Source organism: Amphiprion ocellaris, chromosome 4 (assembly GCF_022539595.1).
Source record: "Amphiprion ocellaris isolate individual 3 ecotype Okinawa chromosome 4, ASM2253959v1, whole genome shotgun sequence".
Taxonomy (NCBI): Eukaryota; Metazoa; Chordata; class Actinopteri; family Pomacentridae; genus Amphiprion; species Amphiprion ocellaris.
The window spans coordinates 11,871,375-11,891,709 of NC_072769.1; the positions used below are offsets into that span (position 1 = coordinate 11,871,375).

The 20,335-nt window shown below is 39.5% G+C and overlaps 1 protein-coding gene across 1 annotated transcript; it reads right to left on the reverse strand.

Moving 5' to 3' along the window:
• Window positions 1–152: 152 nt before the first annotated feature.
• LOC111564256 (bMERB domain-containing protein 1-like) lies at window positions 153–20,254 on the reverse strand. The gene is made up of 6 exons (XM_023263731.3): window positions 19,936–20,254; window positions 13,868–13,988; window positions 9,925–9,998; window positions 8,647–8,761; window positions 3,627–3,697; window positions 153–3,289 (listed from the first exon to the last, which is right to left on the reverse strand). The coding sequence occupies exons 1-6, from the start codon at window positions 20,012–20,014 to the stop codon at window positions 3,177–3,179; spliced, it is 573 nt and encodes a 190-aa protein (XP_023119499.1). The 5' UTR covers window positions 20,015–20,254; the 3' UTR covers window positions 153–3,176.
• Between the last annotated feature and the right edge of the window lie 81 nt (window positions 20,255–20,335).

Sequence of the window (20,335 nt, forward strand, 5' to 3'; positions counted from 1 at the left end):
TACTTTAAAACCTTTAAAAATCTTGATGCAATTCTTTTCATATTTTGCAGGACATTTCTTTCTCCAGGAAACTCTAATTAAACAACTCAGTGACACATCTAAAAAGACTGTTTCAAAATTGCTACATGTTATTAGAATAACGAGGCAGAATCTTTAGATTAGATTTTATTCATTTCATTTGCAGCTTTACCTGAAAACATTTAAGAAATCTGTACCCTGATCATCACGCTAAAAGGTCCTCAGTCTTCCTCCCCTTAGCAGTTTAACAACACATGCAGCCTTGCTTCAGAATCCACAGGAGTTTGTTATATGGCATAGTCAAATGAAACAAGAAGTTACACTATACCATGAAGTACAGTAACCATAGTAATGGAGCAGTGACAGCAGCACCTCTCATTATCACTGTTGTGTTCCTATAGGCACAGATCCATGCACAGGTGCACACACTGCACACATGCGGTCACACATTCTATCCATTTATTATTCACACACATATACAAACATATCGACAGCATCTCCTCATGAGCTGTGCAGAAGGTGTTCCTGATTATGGCATTTGAATGACAGCCGTGCCCTTTTCATGTGGCGTTCACTGACAGCTGCCCTTGTGGGAACTCGCAGTGTTTCCACTAAGGATGACTCACAGTGAAGATTAGACCCCCTCTAACTCTATGCCCTCCCACTCGCTTTTTCCTCTCTTTTTCTTCATCTCCCTCCTCCCTCCCTACATTCGGCCACTTCAGCCTCTTTTCGTACATCATCTTCTCCCTCTCCTGCGCCACTGTGTCTCCCCTAAGAGGCTACGTAGCCACTTCTATGTAATTCTTGAATCCCCATTTGATTTGCGCAGCCTGAAGATGTAGCAATGCTGTCCAGCTGGTGTGAGCAGCTGCTTTTACTGTGGAAACTGCAAAACAGAAAGATGCCACAGACTCAAATTCCCTGCACATAAAATACTACTGATTAGATGAAGGTCTTTGTCAGGGCAAAAAGCTTTAATTATTCACTGAGCAGCTCAACCATAGGGCCCAATTTAAAAAGGCCTGTAAAAAAGGATTATTTTTGATGATCTTATTATTTTAAAAGATATTTATATTTGCAAATTCGTACTAGGTCAGCTAATCACTGCTCAATATGTGCATTACTTCTGTTGTTGGAAAAGGTTTTATGCAGTCATTTCACTTAAGCTTTTGACAAAAAAAAAAAAAAACCTTCATTAGCTTTACTATACAATATTTCAGTATTATTGGCACATATTTATTTCCCCTGTGGATCTCAATGACAACATCAGACATGGTTGCTGAGTGATGCGTGACCCAAAGCCTCTGTGAAAGTGCTAAGACTGAATATCAAAAGACCCAGAGACTGAGCTGAAGAGACAGCTGCATCAATCCCAAGGACAAGTTGGGAAGAAATCATAAAACAGAACTCTGTATCAAACGGGAATAAGAAATGAACTGAAAGATTGAGACTGAGAAATGTATCATTCATACTCATTAAAAAGATTTGACTAGACTTTCAAACAGCATCGTCATAAAAAAAACCTTCTATCTTCAGTATGCCCTTGTGTTTATTTCATCTCTAGCTGATTTCAGATGATTTGAAAATCACAATAGTCATATTGTTCTGTTATTCTGCCTGCCTTTCATTAGTTCATTAGCTCCATACAGTACTTGATTTTGTCACACCTTTGAAGTGACATCTCATCCGATCCATCCAACCTTCCTCGTTGTCTCATTGTTAAGATATGGGTTATACAAGGTTGCTATGGAGACTATTCTTCTTGGCAACACAAAGATGTGCACCGTAGTTTAATTGGCCACAACATCCCTGCACCGCATGTCTTGTATGTATGAGCCACTGAAGAGCTTCATCCACATGTTCTATTGATACATATTAAGATTCAGTTTAATGTCGCAACAAATATAGCATGTTTCTGCATAGTGGAAATGGATGAAAGCGCTTTGTCCTTGGCCAGCAGATTAAAGGAGAAAATAAAAATGCTTCGCAATGTTTGAGTGCGTATTGGAGTGTGTCACATATATGATGGATATTGTATGGAGTGTGATGTGAAAAATCCCTATGACACTCTGCAGTTAAATTACTCATGCATATGCATTCTTCCATAAATGAAATGGTTTAGCACTCGACTGGCACTGCAGGCCACTAGACCTGATATGCAATATATACCACTTCACTGGTAAAGAAATGTATCTATGTATGTCTTAATATAACACAACAGCGTTATCATTGTCTTTCCTTGGTGTTCTTAAGTTATGTGTCTTCTGCGCCACCTGTAAAATAGCCATCAGACATATTTTATTAAAAGCAGTCTGTCTGCGCAGTGCCAAAAACTAAAACTTTATGATCAGTGAGGGTTACCAAAAAAACGCTCAAAATTTTCTGTATAATATACTGTCGTTTCTCTACAAATTAGAAAAACAACAGAGCATATTGCACAATATGGAAGTCTATACCATTATCAATGGACTGCAACATATAAAAAGTGAGATGTTGGTCTAAATTAGCTGACTATAATGACAGGAAAATGTAGCATGAAACAAACAAACCACTACGCTTTCAAAAGGTCATACCCATTTGGATCTAGAGTCAAATCACTGGCAACTTCATCCTAACAGAGCTCTCCATTAATGTCAGTTTCATTAGCGTTATCTCCTTAGTGCTAATTATAAAGTCCCAGCAGCGTCTAGACTGGCCTGCTGACTCCTGCAAAACAGTTACTGTTATAATGAAGAGATAGTTATCAGCTCTGTAGACTCTTTAAAAGTTAAAACTTGTGGGCAAGTCATGCTAGTTGAGTCCAATTAGAGTGAACACTGTACACTCATGGCTTGTGCTATGCTGTTTACGTTCTTCAACTCTTGTCTGAAAACGAGAAGCAAGAACAGCTTGTTGGGTTTGGGTGAAAAGCAGAGACACGAGAGGGAAAAAAGAACTGTCAGATACTGTTTCAGCATGAAACCAAACACAAGACAAAGTTGGTCCTTGGGATGGAGAACACACCACATCATCTTCAGCAAAATTTGCAACTCTCCATCCATGCTTCAAAGCCTTTCTTGGGCCTAATTAACTGGAAATACTGACTCCTGTGGATTGGCCATTTTGGTCGGTGGCTCTTTTTGCCAGCCCAGCAGTGGGAGTATTTTGGCACTAGTCTACATGATGGAGCACGTAAAGCCGCAACACTCCTTCAGGAAGGTGAGGCCTGTCTTGGTGAAGGGTGAAGAGGTCTGCTGAGCTCTGGTTGTCGCCCTTCTGGTTGGTACACCTGAAAGATAGAATAAACACACTGTGAGGAAAAAAATGGAGAAAAAAAAAAAACAGTGACATCCTCATTTATGTACACACACAGGCCTGAACACTCAGGTATGCCAACACATAAAAAAGCTCAGATAATTAATGAGTTTACAATAAACACGTCTTTTGTTCAGACAGGTCTGAAGCAAAGCCTCAAAACTCTTATTTCTATTATACGGTCAGTCAGTCAGCAGATGTATAAAGCTTCCTCATTTAAAAACCTCAAGGGGAAATAAGTTGAGCAACTGCATATCTCCTCTAGACTGTTTTTAAACTAGCTGTTATTGTTTGACATTTTCATGAAATACCTGTCTTCTTCATATTTATGGGGAATTTGGACCTCAGAAAATCTGCCATTTCTTTGTCTTCTTCTTTCTCCCTGTTGAAATGAATAGAGATGGGTAGCACATACATGGGAATACATGAATACACAAAGCGCAATTAAAAGCTTTTCATTGCTTTCACAAAACAGAGGCTGGACAAAAAATATATATACTCTGATCATGACCTCTATGATGCAGTTGTTAAAGAAATGATCTCTACTTCACATTCTGGAATTGTCCTCTGTTCCACAAGTATTGAATAAACATTTCAAAAGCCTTTCCAAAGGTGCCTGGGGTACTTTTAATTCCCATTGCCTCTTTGCTTTCAAGAAGGTTGATTTTACTAAAGGAGACAGATGAAACACCTTCCCCAGACACCTACTAGATAAGAGACTTAATGCAGTTCTGGCAGTTAGATCTTCTGGCAAAAGATAATGTACTCCGAGAGGTTCTATTGATAAATTCAGTAAACCTGACAACCACATTTTTTATATGAAGAGAGCCCTGGATGCGTCGTAGTGTAGAGTATTTGGACCTGCGTGGTGTTTATGTGGCACTATACACCAGGTCACATAATATTTCTCATATACTGATATCTAATAGAGTGTGTTCTGTTACAGAAAAAGCAAGGTTGTTGTAATAGTGTCCACTGTGTTTTGAAAATAAAAACTATGGGTAAAAAATGAAAACAGATTTTTTTTTGTGAAGGACAGTCATAAGGAAAAGAAGAGAGAAATAACAAAAGACAGATCTCTATATTTATCAGCATGTACAACGTGGCCTTGAGAGCTGTCACATCCTCTCCACGATCCATAACCACACCGTTGTTCTCCTGCTTCCTGCATCTCACCTTCCCAGCAGCCCTTCAGCGTTTTCACAGCACGCTGTCAGCTGCCAACACAAAGTGTTGTTCTTACAATCTAACAATGTTTGATCCACTATCTGAAGATTGGAGGGGACAGAAATTTAAACGTAAAAACATGTTTTATATGCTACAACTGCTTGTCCACTGTCAAGTCACATTAGCCGTCAGGGCACAGAAATTGTCTGCGATGTTAAAGAGCCCATGAGGATGGAGACGCTGCAGGAACAGAGCATTCACACCAAAAACAACAGGGCCAACATGTAAGCAGAGGTTCATTTATTTCCTGTAGAGATTACCAAACAATGTGCCGTGGTTGCAGCAAAATGCACAAAATGTAAAATTACCAGATTGATTTAACTTCTCTGTAATGCAAGGGCAAAACATCCCAAAAACAACATTGAGAGGACAGCTGCATGCACTGTTGGAGCCCATAATACAGAATAAACCTGTGGTAAAAACACTTGAAATTACAGTTTTTCTCAACTGATAAGACACTAAATTCCATTCACTGCACACAGCCACCAACTGACTGCACACATTCCTCAAAAACAGGACACTGCTGTCCAAATATTGGACACTATTCATGGTTTGCATACAGTTTCCAAAACTCTTGCACCTTTTTTGCAAAAGACTGAACACATTTTTTGCTTATTTGAACACACTTTTTAACTCATAGCACACATTTTTCAAAAAGTGAACACTAGGAAGCAGAACTGGGACACTGTTCCACCACTGCTGTCACAATTAAGACACAACAGGCCAAAACTGAAAACACTTTTGCCAATGAACTGCACACTATAAAACCTGCTGGGGAAACAGAATTAGCTGTTCAGAATGCAATCTGTTGTTAAGGTCAGCAGATGGTAAGGATGGTGCATAAAGTAAATGGTTTCAGGTTTACTGTGGTTTACTTTACATGTATGTAAATGTTGTTTGTCACTTCAGTGACATGTCTATATTGGAACAATACAAGCGGTCAGAAATGTTCTGAGAATACTGTAAAAAATCTAATGTATAATTCTGGTTCACAAGTGCTAGTAAAACTACAGAAAGTTTACATGACTGACTTTTTCTGTGTTTTGTGTGCATTTGTTCCAGAGAGTTTTTCAGTTGGATTCTGATGATACATGAATACATCTGGGACAATGTTAGTTTTCATAGAGGACTATTGATTCGGGAAAGTTTCAATATGAACCCTCAAGTTATTGTGGTTTTTCTGCCACCATATCCTCCCTTTCTGAATCCTATAGAAGAATTCTTGTCTACATGGAGGTGGAAGGTATATGAGCAGCAGCCATACTTTGGGAAAATCTCTATCAATCAGTGGTCATGGCATGTGGTGATGCTTCTGTTGATGCATGTCAAGGCTGGATCAGACACAGTAGGTCCTTCTTTCCAGAGAAAACACAGCTAGTGATGCTGATGAGGTCCTGTGGTCTGACCAGGCTGAAAGAATTGATGCAGACGTGGTGTAAATATTTGCATACTGTACTGTGTACAATACAGTGCTGTATTTCTGTCTAACGTTATTTTTATTTTATAATGTACAGTCAGGCACTGCAATGGCCCCCTCTGAGTCATTTATAGGATGCATTTGTAAAAAAAAAAAAAAAAAAAAGTGTGCAGTGTGTTGGGAAATGTGTGCTATTTTTCAGGAACAGTGTCTTATCAATTGAGAAAAACTGTAATGTGCCCAGAGACTTAGTCTTTAGTTACTGTATGCAAATTTGATCAGCACACAGTAACATCTTGGGACACTTTTTCTCTGGGCTGGATCAGACACACTAGGTCTTTCTTTCCACGTTCCCTGGCCAGAGAAAACACAGCTAGTGATGCTGATGAGGTCCTGTGGCCTGACCAGGCTGAAAGAATTGATGCAGACGTGGTGTAAATATCTGCATACTGTACTGTGTACAATACAGTGCTGTATTTATTGTCTAACATTATTTTTATTTTATAATGTACAGTCAGGCACTGCAATGGCCCCCTCTGATTCATTTATAGGATGCCTTTGTGTTTAAGTTGTCATGTTTGAGGGCTGTATCATTTTTTTACACTTCATGTGAAAACACAGTGAGAGAAGAGTGTTTTGTATTTAGCAGTGCAGTGTCCTAGTTTTGCTTCGTGTCTTAATTTTGAAAACAAAGTTCAGATTTTGACAATAAAGTGCGCTTTTGACACAAGTGTGCAGTACTTTGTGAACTGTGTTCAAATAAAAAAATAGTGTGCAGTGTGTTGGGAAATGTGAGCTATTTTTCAGGAACAGTGTCTTATCAATTGAGAAAAACTGTAATGTGCCCAGAGACTTAGTCTTTAGTTACTGTATGCAAATTTGATCAGCACACAGTAACATCTTGGGACACTTTTTCTCTGGGCTGGATCAGACACACTAGGTCTTTCTTTCCACGTTCCCTGGCCAGAGAAAACACAGCTAGTGATGCTGATGAGGTCCTGTGGTCTGACCAGGCTGAAAGAATTGATGCAGACGTGGTGTAAATATCTGCATACTGTACTGTGTACAATACAGTGCTGTATTTATTGTCTAACATTATTTTTATTTTATAATGTACAGTCAGGCACTGCAATGGCCCCCTCTGATTCATTTATAGGATGCCTTTGTGTTTAAGTTGTCATGTTTGAGGGCTGTATCATTTTTTTACACTTCATGTGAAAACACAGAGAGAAGAGTGTTTTGTATTTAGCAGTGCAGTGTCCTAGTTTTGCTTCGTGTCTTAATTTTGAAAACAAAGTTCAGATTTTGACAATAAAGTGCGCTTTTGACACAAGTGTGCAGTACTTTGTGAACTGTGTTCAAATAAAAAAATAGTGTGCAGTGTGTTGGGAAATGTGAGCTATTTTTCAGGAACAGTGTCTTATCAATTGAGAAAAACTGTAATAAGAAACTGAAAACTTTAACAGGTCTACATGAGGTAAATATAATATGCAAGACAACCTGCTTTCCTGTGGTCCTGTCCTGTAGTATTTAGTATAAAATCTAGTAAAGCAGGGGCTGCACAGTGGCTCAGTGGTTAGCACTGTCACCTTGGCCTGGGATCTTTGGGAGCATGGAGTTTGCATGTTCTCCCTGTGCATGCGTGGGTTTTCTTTGGATACTCCAGCTTCCTCCCACAGTCCAAAAACATGCTGAAGTTAATTGGTGATTTTAAATTGTCTGTGGGCGTGAATGTGAGAGTGATTGTTTGTCTCTATGTGTAGCCCTGTGACAGACTGGTGACCTGTCCAAGGTGTCTCCTGCCTTCACCCTAAGTCATCTGGGATAGACTCCAGGCCCCACCCCCGCAACACTAATGAGGCTTAAGCGGTGTACAGATAATGGATGGATGTAGTAAAGGAGGCAGTAACATTTGGACAGGATTTCAGAGGTTTGGTTTGCCTGATAAATGCTACAAAAAACACCTGCGAGCCAGTTCAGGCAGCTCAAATTGAGTCCACTTACAGTAACACTTCTCCAGCACGCATGTGTGTTTAAACCATCACTTCTCTGGTCATTCTTTTGCTGCAGGACTGCAGTACTCATGACCTCATCCATCTGAAACCCATCTGTAAGCTCAGAAGTTAGTTTCCTCTTTGGGGAAAGTTAGTATTGTTCTCTTTCCCTTATGAGTAGTGACAGGATCAGAGCCAAGCATCAATTCTGTACATAGTCTTGAATTTACATAATCTTGTTCTGCATCAGTTGACTCACTGAACCTTGATTTTTTTAACCAGTGCTGCAGTGTTCACTGACACATCTTTAATTGAAATGGCTCTCTGCTGTGCACTCTTGGTTCAGTCTTTCACAGCTCCGTGACTTTGGAAGCGTTCCGGTGTTTTCATAGCGAGCAATGGGGCCACTTTGATAAGACGTGTATATGTATCACACGGAATGGAGAGACAAATTTATCAACATTAATGACAACCAAGAATGTGTCCGTCTGTGTAAGAAAAACGGATCTCCAACCTTTCCCCCCGTAGTCATTTCCATGAGAAGCATGGCTGCTGTGTGTGCACTGCATCTCTGTTTGGTGGTGCTGTATTAGCAGTAGGATTGATCTCATTTATTATTCATTCAAGCTACACATGTTCAGACAACTGAAGGATTTATATAGTCTTTATGAAACCATAGAGACAGAAGCGCACCTGAGTCGTTCAAACTCCACATCATCCACAAGGAAATCTCTGGTCTCCACCAACTTGTGAATCTGCTGCAGTAGTTCTTCTTCCTTCTGTCTGTCATCATTGGACTTATCATTATCTGGGACAGAAAAGAGGAAGAAATCTGAGTATCCACAGTATGTCCTATGTTGTCTACTTTCATTTATATTTAATTAATATAAAAAAAACATAAGAAGAATAGAAATACAGAACATGGGTAAAGGAATATTTAGACATTATCATTTACAAACATTTACAAAATTAGGTATGTGATGTATGTATGATGTAATTAAACATCAGTTGGATAAAAATACAACTATAAGACAGACAGACGAAAGTATCAGTCACATTAATGTGAAATTAAGTGAGTGAATATTCAGATATGGAAATCCATCCATCAATATATTTAGAGGAATAGTTAGAGATTTTTTTTAAGTTAGCATAAAGAGCAGAAGCAGGGGAAAATAACTAATTAAGCTATTTTTTAATGATGCTATAATCAGTGAATACTTTACGCATTCTGTTCTGTTTGTTAAATATGTCTATTAACAGAAACATAAACGAAACAATGCAGCACGGACATTTTGGACAAGCAGCTAAACTGATGTCCCTTGTTTGTTGTTTTTTTTTTTTACATGTTTATGGTTGTATCTCTGTTTATAGACTAAAAAACAAGATATGACATGAACTTTGGAAACAGCTGGTCTGATTGTTTCCAACAACCTGTTGGTTCTAGCTTTATGTACAGATGTGTGAGTAGAATTGATCACCTTATCTAGTCCTTGGCAAGAAAATGAATAACCTTATCCACCAGTTTATATGCCTCCATGCTGGTAACAGCTATGGTTGCAGAACTGTTGTCTAATTATCCGTCTGTCTGTATGTGCCATTCTTGTGAACCAATAACTCTTCAGTGCCCGGAGTAATTTTTTAAAAATCTGGCATAAATGTTCACTTTGAGTCAAAGATGGACTGATCAGATTTTGGTGGTTAAAAGTCATTGTGAACCTCAGAAAACATGTTTTTCGCCATAATTCAAAATTCAAATGCTAATTTTGATAACATTTTTGCACAAATGACTAATAGGATAAAATGATAAACTGATGACGTTTTATATCTAAGAGGTCACGGGTCAACTTCACTGTGCCATTATAAGGCAGCCCGATAGATATCAACTGCAACTTGACATGCAAATGGCAGTCATTGTAATGTTGTCTATTGTTGCGTCTCATCATCGATCATTAATATTCAAAAAAATCCTACCTGGTATTGACACTAGTTTATGCAGCTCCTTCTTCAGACGGGTGATCTCTTTGCACAGCTGGATGTCATCCATCCTGCTCGGACACAATGGCACAAAAATAAACACACTCTTTACTGTGCATGATGTATATCAGATCCCTTTATACTTGACAGTGCTTTCCAAGTCTTTGTGCAGATGACTCATTTCATTGAAATGAACATTTTCTTTTTAGTTTTTTGACAGTGAACGTTTTTGCTGATTATATTTTTGGTTTTAATCTCAGACGGGGTTGGTAATTCATTTGCAAGGTGAGTTTTTTTTTTTTAAAGTAAACCCACTGAAGGAGGTTGTTTCACATAATTAAACAAGTCAAAGTTTCAATGCACAATGGGAAGATGAGTGACTCACAGCATAGATGAATTCCGTCCAAGAAAAGCATATTAAGCAAAGTTGCTTTCAGACAAATTAACTGTATTAAAAGCATCTGTAAAAAGGGTACTTTTGAGCAGTAAACAGGTATTGCTGATGTCTTTGGAGCTCCAAGAAATGCTTGAAGCAGGATAATACAGTGTTTTTGCATAAAGCTGCCTTTAAGCTGCCACTAACCAGCCACTAACCAAAGCCCACAAGAAGAAAGCTTTTCAGGGAGCTTATAAAAACATGAAGACTAATTTTCAAACTGTTCTATTTACAAAAGGATATTGTGCTGCACTAAATGGTCAAAACAGATGGAGTTCTGGACAGCTGGAAGGCAATAAGGCTGCAAAGTCAGCAAAGAGGTGTCAGAATCAAGGCTGTAATACTGAGAAGTGAGCTTGCAGGTCATTTCAATGTCCCTGTGGGTGTCAAAATGACCTCCTCAAGACCCGTGGAGCTCCTAAGTGACCATTTCCTACCATGATATAAAGAAAAATTGTGCCCTCCTAAATAAAATTATCAGGCAGCACAAAGCACCATCTCATGCGGCACAAAACTACATTGACTAGTTGGTTGCTATGGGAATAAGATGACCAAAATATCATGATGTGGCTACCATCATCGTAATCACCTGACCACAACCCTATTGAAAACCTGAGATGAAACCTAAAAATACATCTATGACGGTTGATGGCAGTATACTTACTATACTAGTAAAAAATGAAATTCAAACAGAGAATGCTTGATATTGATTTTAAATTTCACACAGGAGACGGCCCAATCTTTTCCTAACAGAAATCCCTGAGGCATGTCTGAGCCAGATAGCTTTCACTCTGCCTCTGTCTGTATTATGCTCTTTCAGTGGCCCTTCATTGGAATCAGTGTCAGTGGATCATTACTGACAGTAAGGTGGAAGACCCTCGTGCTTTAATCACCAGGGTTAAAGGTAATTATGTGAAGCCTGTATCCTAGCAACTGAGCTTTATTAAGAAGCACACATCCTGGCTCGCACAAGGTCATGTAAAGTACCTATAAAAAGTATTCGGCACCCTCAGAAGTTTTCTCCTTTATTTTCTTTTCAACATTGAATCACAGTCAATTTCTTTTTTTTTTTTTGTGCCAGTCACAAATTCTCAGCTGGATCTGACTTAGCTAAATGTCTTTAAACCATTTCTATGTAGCTTTGGCTGTATGTTTTAGGTTATTGTCCTACTAGAACACCTTTTTTTCCCTCCCAAATCACAGTTCTCTTAGAGATTTCAGCAGTTTGTCCTCCAGGACTTCTCCATACTTTGCTGCATTCATCTTACCTACTACCTTTAAAAGCCTTTCAGGACCTGCTGCTGAAAGCATCCACTAACTATGATGCTGCCACCACCATGCTTCACAGTGTGGATGGTGTGTTTGTGTCTTGCCTGATGGCCATAAAGACCAATTTTGATCTCATCAGACCAAAGAGACTTCTTCCAGTTGTCTGCAGTCTCCCACATTCTTTCTGGTGAACTCTAGTCAAGATTTACTATGTGCTTTTTTCAGCAATGTTGTCGTCTTTGACTGGTGAGGAACAGTCAACAGTTTTTGTAGACACAGTCTGTCCCGTCTCAGCTGCTGAGGCTTGTAACTTCTTCAGAGAACTCATAGGTGTTTTGGTGGCCTTCCTTAATTGACCATGATTCAATGTAGAAAAGCAATTAAAGATGAAAACTTCCAGGGGTTGAATAACTTTCAGGCACTGCGCATTCATACACATTATTGTCAGCAGAGTAAAAGCTTCGCCAAGCTGCTCATCTACCTGTCATGGAAGATGCTTTCCTTAGATGTGTAGGTGGAGGAATGGCCATGAGGAATACAAATGATACACTCTGTTTATCTTACCAGAAAAAAATAAACAACCCTTGGGATTTGTTTGTTTGTGGACTGCTGAGGAAAAGAAGAAAAAAAAAGGAGATTCAAATCGTGACTCTAGTCTCCATCTCCATCCTCTACCCCTCCACCTCTTTCCCCTCCAGTCCATCATTCTCCCATTTTGTCTGCTTGACTCTTGCTTCTTGCTACTCCGCACACACCATTCCTCACATTCCCCCTGCCATCTGAGCACTGCTACTGCCTATCTTTCAGAGGACTATATGAATAAATATCCATGCATTAGCCTGCTTAGTGGAAGCCAAGGTGGAGCCATTGAAATTTTAATGGGGGCCAGCTCGGGGGAAGGAGGGAGGATGCGATGGAGAGAAATGAGGAGAGAGAACGAAGGGCTATAGTGCCATGAGATGTGTCACTGATACTCAGGTGTATTCTTGTATTGAGAAATATCTGAAATAATCTGAACTGCTCTTGCTCTTTCAAATTGGCCAGAAATGCCCAAATGCTGCCATTCTCTGGCACGGTGCTTGCTTCTCTTTTATTGGCTGTTTTGGCAGTTTTTGGAGAACTTATTTATTCAGACATACAGAAGCCAGACGTTTTTCCTCATGACCTTTGTAGGCATCCGTTACTAAACGCAATAAGATACAGGCTACAACTTCAGTTTGATATGTTACTCATGCCGCTCCAGGCTAGACTGATGCATCACTTTGATTTAAAATTTGGATTGCCAAGGAAGCTTAACTCAGCTTGCCCTATAATTCATCACCAACAATAGGTTAGAATGTCCAACATTTCAGTGGTAACGGGAAGTTTAAGATTGTGCTCAGCAAAGATGGGCATAGCTGAGGCAGACAGTACAGCTTATAGCAAGTGATTAAAATGGTGATCCAGGTCTGACAATGTTCCGCTGGGTCTTGGATTGATGTATTACACACCGATTATGATAATCTTGCCATCGCTGCTATGAGTGAAGGTTGGTTGGCCCGCCATCTCTGTAAGTGTTAACAGACACTAGGCCCTACTTATGTTTATTTATCTCATTACATTACTTCATTGCTGCCATTTAAAGTGGGCTTGTAACATTTTTCTATGTTTGGAAAATTCATTTTTCTCACTGTGGACCTGCAACTTAGAATAACCTGTAGAACTATACAAAATTTGACTGATTTTTGACCTTAGAGTAATTTAACTTTTTATTTTTGTCTTATTTCATCCCCAATTGTTCTTTTTTTTTATTTGGTTTTTAAAATGTAAAAGCTTTAATTATTATTGCTGTTGTTACTTTACTAATCTTGCCTTTAATTTTTTTTTGTAATTCTTATCCAAATTTCTTATTTGTCTTTTATTGTCTTACTCAGTTATATTGTAAATGAAGCCTCCACACCTCAGTGTGTTTAAAGATAAAATTAAGCTTAAGTAAAACATCTATTTTTGTATTATTCAGAGATGAGAATTTAGCATTTCTGCACAATTATAGGAAAGGATCTAACAACAAGAGTCTCCAGTTTTTATTTCATTCTTCAATTTTATATTAGCAGACCCGAACAGTGCAAAAATAACCTCACCGGAATCTGAGTGGCATCGAATACAGTAAAGGAATCTGTGTTTCGTATATTAAACATTTCACTACGAAAAGCAGTCAGGACACCATGAAAGCAGCGTTTTTGTTAAGTAACTCACATGTATCTGAGCTCCGACTCCCTCCTGACCAGAACATCCTTGATCCTCTCAATCTTGAATAGCTCCCCCTCAATGTCGTCCACAGTGATTGTGGAGTCAGCCATGGACACCACGTCGTCCTCTGACAGAGGGAAAGAGAAGGACAGCTTTTAGTCTTGCTGGATCTTGTAAATGACCTTTTTTTTGGACAATTATGCAACATATCTGTTTGAATATTTAGACCATTTTCTTTATTAAATCTAGTTTGCATTTCTTGGATTGGCGATGCAACACAGAGACAGGCAGGCAACTCTCGAGACGCTCTCAAGAGTTTTCAAAAATGATCCAATCTGGCAGCGCAGAACAATAATTGCATATGAATCTACATTTTAAACCGTATGAACAGCTGCAGCAGATGCAGTTTGAAATTGCTGCTTGATGAGGAGCAGAGTGTCACAGCCAAATTACCACATGTCAGTGGTTGGCATGACTCACATGGCTGTCCCCCCACACTTAGACACACACACGTGCACAAAGAGTTTAATTGCATAGACCCGAGTTGGCAAGTCAGCTCAGGAAATAAGCCAGTGTGGCTGTCAGTACTCAACACGGCCACATTCGGCTTAAGAAAGAGGTTCACTGTAATTATTTGATCGTCAGTCTTTTGCAAAAGGCGCACACAGCAGCTCTGCTTTCATGCAGATTAAATAATCATATATTGCACAGGGTGTCTTGACGGCTGGATGTCTGTCACATTCACTCCCCACATCGCTCCCTGTCCGTCTCCTTTTTCACTGCACCCTTTCAAACACAACAGATATTTCATCATAACAATTCAGCTAAAGAAAATAAAGCAAACAATATATAATTGCAGCCTATCCTCATGACTCTACAACAATGCATGGGCTTGCTCCACATGGCTTTGTGATACTTGTTAATGAATCTGTCCCAAGGTCCCTTGAAATATTTGCGCGACACAAAATGACATCAAAGCATTTCACATAGTGTAGCAACAGCACACAGAGAGCAGCAGAAGCAGCTGCACTGCAAGCAAATACACCAGCAAGCTGCTGAATCAAACAACTGGAACCGCCTTCTCTTTAAACAGATGTTGTGATCATTTACATAAAGAGAAACACATACACTAACTGGCCACTTTGTTGGGTACACCTTGCTAGCAAAAGATTGGATCCCTTTTGCCTTCAGAACTGCCTTAATTCTTTGCGGCATACTTTCAACATGGCGTTGGAAACATTCCTCAGAGATTTTGGTCCATATTGACATGATAACATCACACAGTTGCTGCAGATTTGTCGGCTGCACATCCATGATACCAATGTCCCGTTCCACCACATCCCAAAGATTAACTACTGGATTGAGATCTGGTGGCTGTGGAGGCCACTGGAGTACAGTGAACTCATTGTCATGTTCAAGAAACCAATTTGAGAAGATCTGAGCTTTGTGACATGGTGCATTGTCCTGCTGGAAGTAGCCAAATTCTGACCATCTGAATGTTGCAGCTGAAACTGAGACTCATCAGACCAGGCAACTTTTTTCTAATCTTCTATTGTCTAATTTTGGCAAGCCTGTGTAAATTGTAGCCTCAGTTTCCTGTTCTTAGCTGACAGGAGTGGCACCTGGTGTGGTCTTCTGCTGCTGTAGCCCATCTTCTTTAATGCTGTACGTGTTGTGTGTTCGCAGGTGGTTTTCTGCATTCCTTGGTTGTAACAAGTGGTTATTTGAGTTACTGTTGCCTTTCTGTCATGTCCAACCAGTCTGCCCATTCTCCTCTGACCTCTCACATCAACAAGGCATTTTTCATCCACACAGCTGCTGTTCACCATCTCTTTTTCAGAACCATTCTCTATCAACCCTCAAGATGGTTGTGCGTGAAAATTCCAGTAGATCAGCAGTTTCTGAAATACCCAGACCAACTTGCCTGGCACCAACAATCTTGCCATGTTCAAAGTCACTTAAATCCTCTTTCTTCCCCATTCTAATGCTCGATTTTAACTTCAGCAAGTTGTCTTGACCACGTCTACACACCTAAATGCATTAAGTTGCAGCAATGCGATTGGCTGATTAGCTATTTGTGTTAACAAGCAAGTGAACAGGTGTACCTAATAAAGTGGCATATAAGCTTGTATTTACCCTGAGATCCAAGTGTGGTTGACCTGTAATGATAGTTGCAACTTTATATTTGAAGGGAATCAAATCTTCCTGCTCTTGAATTGTTCCACTTTGCACTGTAGTGGTCATTGATAAAAGTTAATTCCCTGCAGACATCTGCACCACACGGGAGCTAAGATGGACATAACCAGGGAGAAACCAGTACCAGCACTGACAGTCAGTCTGTGACTCCTCCTGAGGCCTTTAAATCCTTTTCTATACACACACCATTACAAAGTAGAGCTTTAGTATGTAATCTCTATTCAAGTCTCATTTAGCCTTAGGGAAGGTAGAACTGCCTGGATTCAAAGTGCAGTAAAGAAACATCTTCTGCGCGCACATGGGGAACAAATCGTCAGAAAAGAAGACAAGTGTATATCATAATTCAAACTCAGATTACATGACTCCAGGCTAGAAGAAAAGCATGGAAAGCATTAAGCATGCTCGGTGATAATTGCCAGTTTACATGGATTGACATTCCTGCTGGCGTTAGAGCTTTGTTTGGGGGCTTACAAGTGCAGTCTGCTTGGTATGACAGACAAACAGCGATCCAGAAATACAGAGAGACATCATCCCACAGACACTCTGTAGTCTGTTACTATGACAAATGTGGCTGACGTCAGTGTAGCAAGACAACCTTGACACCTGAGAGGAGAAAGCACTGACCAAACTGAGTAATAAAATGGTAATGGGATTAAAAATATATACTTAAAAAAAGAAGTACAATAAAGATGAATAGGAGTGAAATTAAAATGCATAAAACAGAAGCAAACAAGTGTAATTTCTAATGATAAATATTGTTTCTGGCTCAAAAATAAGAATTTATATTCACTTTGATTTATAGCATCATTTCAGCTCTTTCAACTATTCCTCATAAAGAGCAGGTGCTTGTACAGGGATTCAAATGTCATATTCTGCAAACATATTTACACAGTTGATTCACAAAACAGCTGGTGTTACTCACAGAAATCCAACATGCCTGTGTTTAAGAAGAAGACCTTAACTGCAGTGGGCAGTTCAGTGCCACACTGCCATCATGTGTGATCTCTGCTACTGAGGACTGGTTTTATTGCTGGGACAACATGTTATTGCTGTTCTTTGGATTGCTGCCCAGTCTGGTCTTTTTTGTAAAAGAAAAAAATGTACTGTGTGGAAGTGTCCTCAGAAAGTAACTCCCTACAGTGGTTTTAAAATGCAAAAGCAACTCTACAGGACGTAAATATGGAGTGAAATTTACAGTCCCTAAAGCGTTAATATGGTAGCAACTCTAGTCAGTGTGAAAAAAAATACAATGACGGCGTTAACTTTTACATGTGTTCTGTAATTATAAAGGACATCTCTCATTTAAGACTTATTTAAAATTACAGAACATCTCATTTTGAAATATATTTACAGTGTTAAATTTGAATATAACAGTTTAATCTATAAAATAAAAAGAAAATATTTGTGAAATTGTGATATATTAAAATCACAATTTTTCAGTGAATTAACAATTACAGGTTCTAAGTGTTTTACAGAAGACACGGAAATTAGTATTTTTTTTTTTTTTTGGAATATGTTCATGTATTTTAAAATATTCAGCAGAGCTCTGTAAAATAATTGATGTTTTTATAGTCTAGTGTAGGCCAATATATACATTTTCAAATGGATGAAGTGTTTGTTGTTGAACTAACAGTGCACATTTTGCTGTGTGAGCTTTTATGTAGCCATGTAACCCATATTTCTTAGCAACTTGTGGCTTCTGTCTGATTTTAAAAGAATAGTTTGTCTTATGGGCCAATATACTAATTTGCTTTATCAGACTAGAGTTAGGCTAAAAGATCAGAACTGCGCTTCTATGTCTGTGCCCTGACTATGGAGTGGGAACCAGGAGGTAATAAGCTTAGCTTATCATACACTCCTGAAGCTGGTCTCTGTCCATAACTAAAATGTAGTCAGCTGTTGCACTTGACAAACAGCTGAATAGACTTTATTCACAGCACATATTCCAACCCAAGCTACAATTGGTGCATTGCTGTAGCTGCTGTTCCAACTGTGCTTTCTCTGCCATGAAAAGCAGAAATGTCTGCTGTATAAAGGGACTGCTGCATTCTAACAAAGATACACTGAACTCTCTGATGCAAGAGCATCACTTCACCAGCTTTTCATGAGAACATAAAAGGCTAGTGTAGGGTGTAAACTACCCAAGCATTAATTATAGGCTGCAACTGGTGGCAGTGGAGGGGTGGTCACTTGGGAGCTTTAGGATTCATGTTTGGTTTTGGGTTTCAGGCTAGAATACAGGTAAGGGTTGGTATTAGAAAGAAAGACAGAAAGCACCGCATTATTCACACTGCATGCTGCACATTACATTAAAGATGTAAAGACGCTGGATGGTAATTTAGCAGCAGTTACACCAGATTTATACATCAGATGAATTGTTGTATTTTTAAGCACCAGCATCCACTGACACAAAATCACATCTCAGTCGCTACAAGCGTGTATCTGAATTAAATACTGGACCATCACCTGGGTTCAAATCTATTAAATGCACAGCATGATGTCACAGGTTTTGTTTGGTATATTCTTAGACTATTGGAGACAACATGTTCTGCTGCAGAGGCTCGCTAGGACAGGTTATTCAGCCACTGAGCAGTTATGACTCATCACTATAACCCCCATCTGAAATGATCCCTCCTTTACACCTTCTCTCCTTTCTCCCTCTCTCTCAGTAAGTGTTTCTCACTTCACATCGCTTCTCCTCATTTCACCCCACGTCCCCCCGACCCTTTATCCAAACCCCCGAAGATACGAATTACATTATGAGCTCAGTTTACGCTCTTTTGTCTGACTCCAATCCTCTCTTTTACCATGCCACTGTGTGCTTTGCACCTAATGAGGCAGTTCAGACAGATTACAGACGAAAAGGTAAAAAGTGGGGGAAAGAGGATGAGAAGAATGAGCACAAGAGGTGGGGCAAAATAGGAAGGAGGAGTGAGGTGAATTAAGGGAGAGTAAAGATGTTTAGTGTAGATGAAATAATAGACAGAGGGCACAGAATCACACCGTTATTCACACACTTTTATCAAGCAATGAGAGCTGAAATAACAATAACAGCAGTTTTTTGATTAATCATACTAAATGATCATTCATTTAAGCTATTTTTTTTTAGTAAAAAATGTCAGAAATTCTTGTGTTTGGCATCTCCAGAGGCAGGATTTTTCTGTTTTATATAATAAAAAACTAAATAAACTCATAGATTTGTAGATCAAACTATTCATGCACGAAATTATGTTTATAAAAAAAAATAACTGTAGTTGTAGAAGTGGCATTAACAGTGAGAAACACAATAAGACAAACCATTTCATGGACTTCTAACAGTCTATCGAGCGGTGACGGTAGATGCTGCCAGTGTCTTTCTACGCCCTACATGTGGGTCACTAAGTAACGGACCCTCACTTCAACTTTACTCAAGCAAGGACCCACACATGCACACAGACACACACACACATGCACACGCACACACACACACACACACACACACACACACGCAATGGACACCTGTGGATCCTCGACATTTTCAGAGCTGCTGCCTGCACTGTCACTAAAGAAACACATCGATTCTATCAGCTCTGAAAATGACCAAATGAAACAAAATCCCACAAGAATTATAGTAAACCTGTTAAACACATGGGGGATTTACAGAACACACACACACACACACACACACACACTAGAAGCCTTATATTCTTATATAAATTCACTGTTTACTTGACAGAGAAGATAAGACACAGTAACTACTTGCAGCAATGGCATGGTAATATAAAATGACACACTCTACAATTGCACCTCAGGAGGATTTAGTGATACTGTAAGAGCCAGAAAGGCTGCTTTAAACTCAGCACAAGTAAAAAATATACAGCATTTGCTCATCAGATCACCTGGTTGGCTGCCGTCTCTGCTCCATTCAGTGCGCTCCAGTGAACCGTACTGATGAGGAGATCCTCGCTTCTTCTCCATCGGTCTGGCAGCTGCTCTTCTTCTCTCTCTACGCTTCCAGCTGCAACGGCTGACAAACAGCAAAGACAACTACAGGAGAGGGTCTTGCAGCCTCAGTTTGTTGCTGTGTTTCATTGAGTCGTCGCCTGTCAGTCACAGCAGCCTGCAGAGGGAGAGACAGCGAGATGCTCCGGTGATCCACAGCAGCGATCCACAGCAGTGATCCACAGCAGCTCTGGCAGGTAAGGATGTGCGTGCTGCCTGCTGAAGGATCCCTGTGTCAATGCTGTCCACAGTCAATACAAAAGCAGATTTAATGGCAATTAAACAGCGACACCTTGT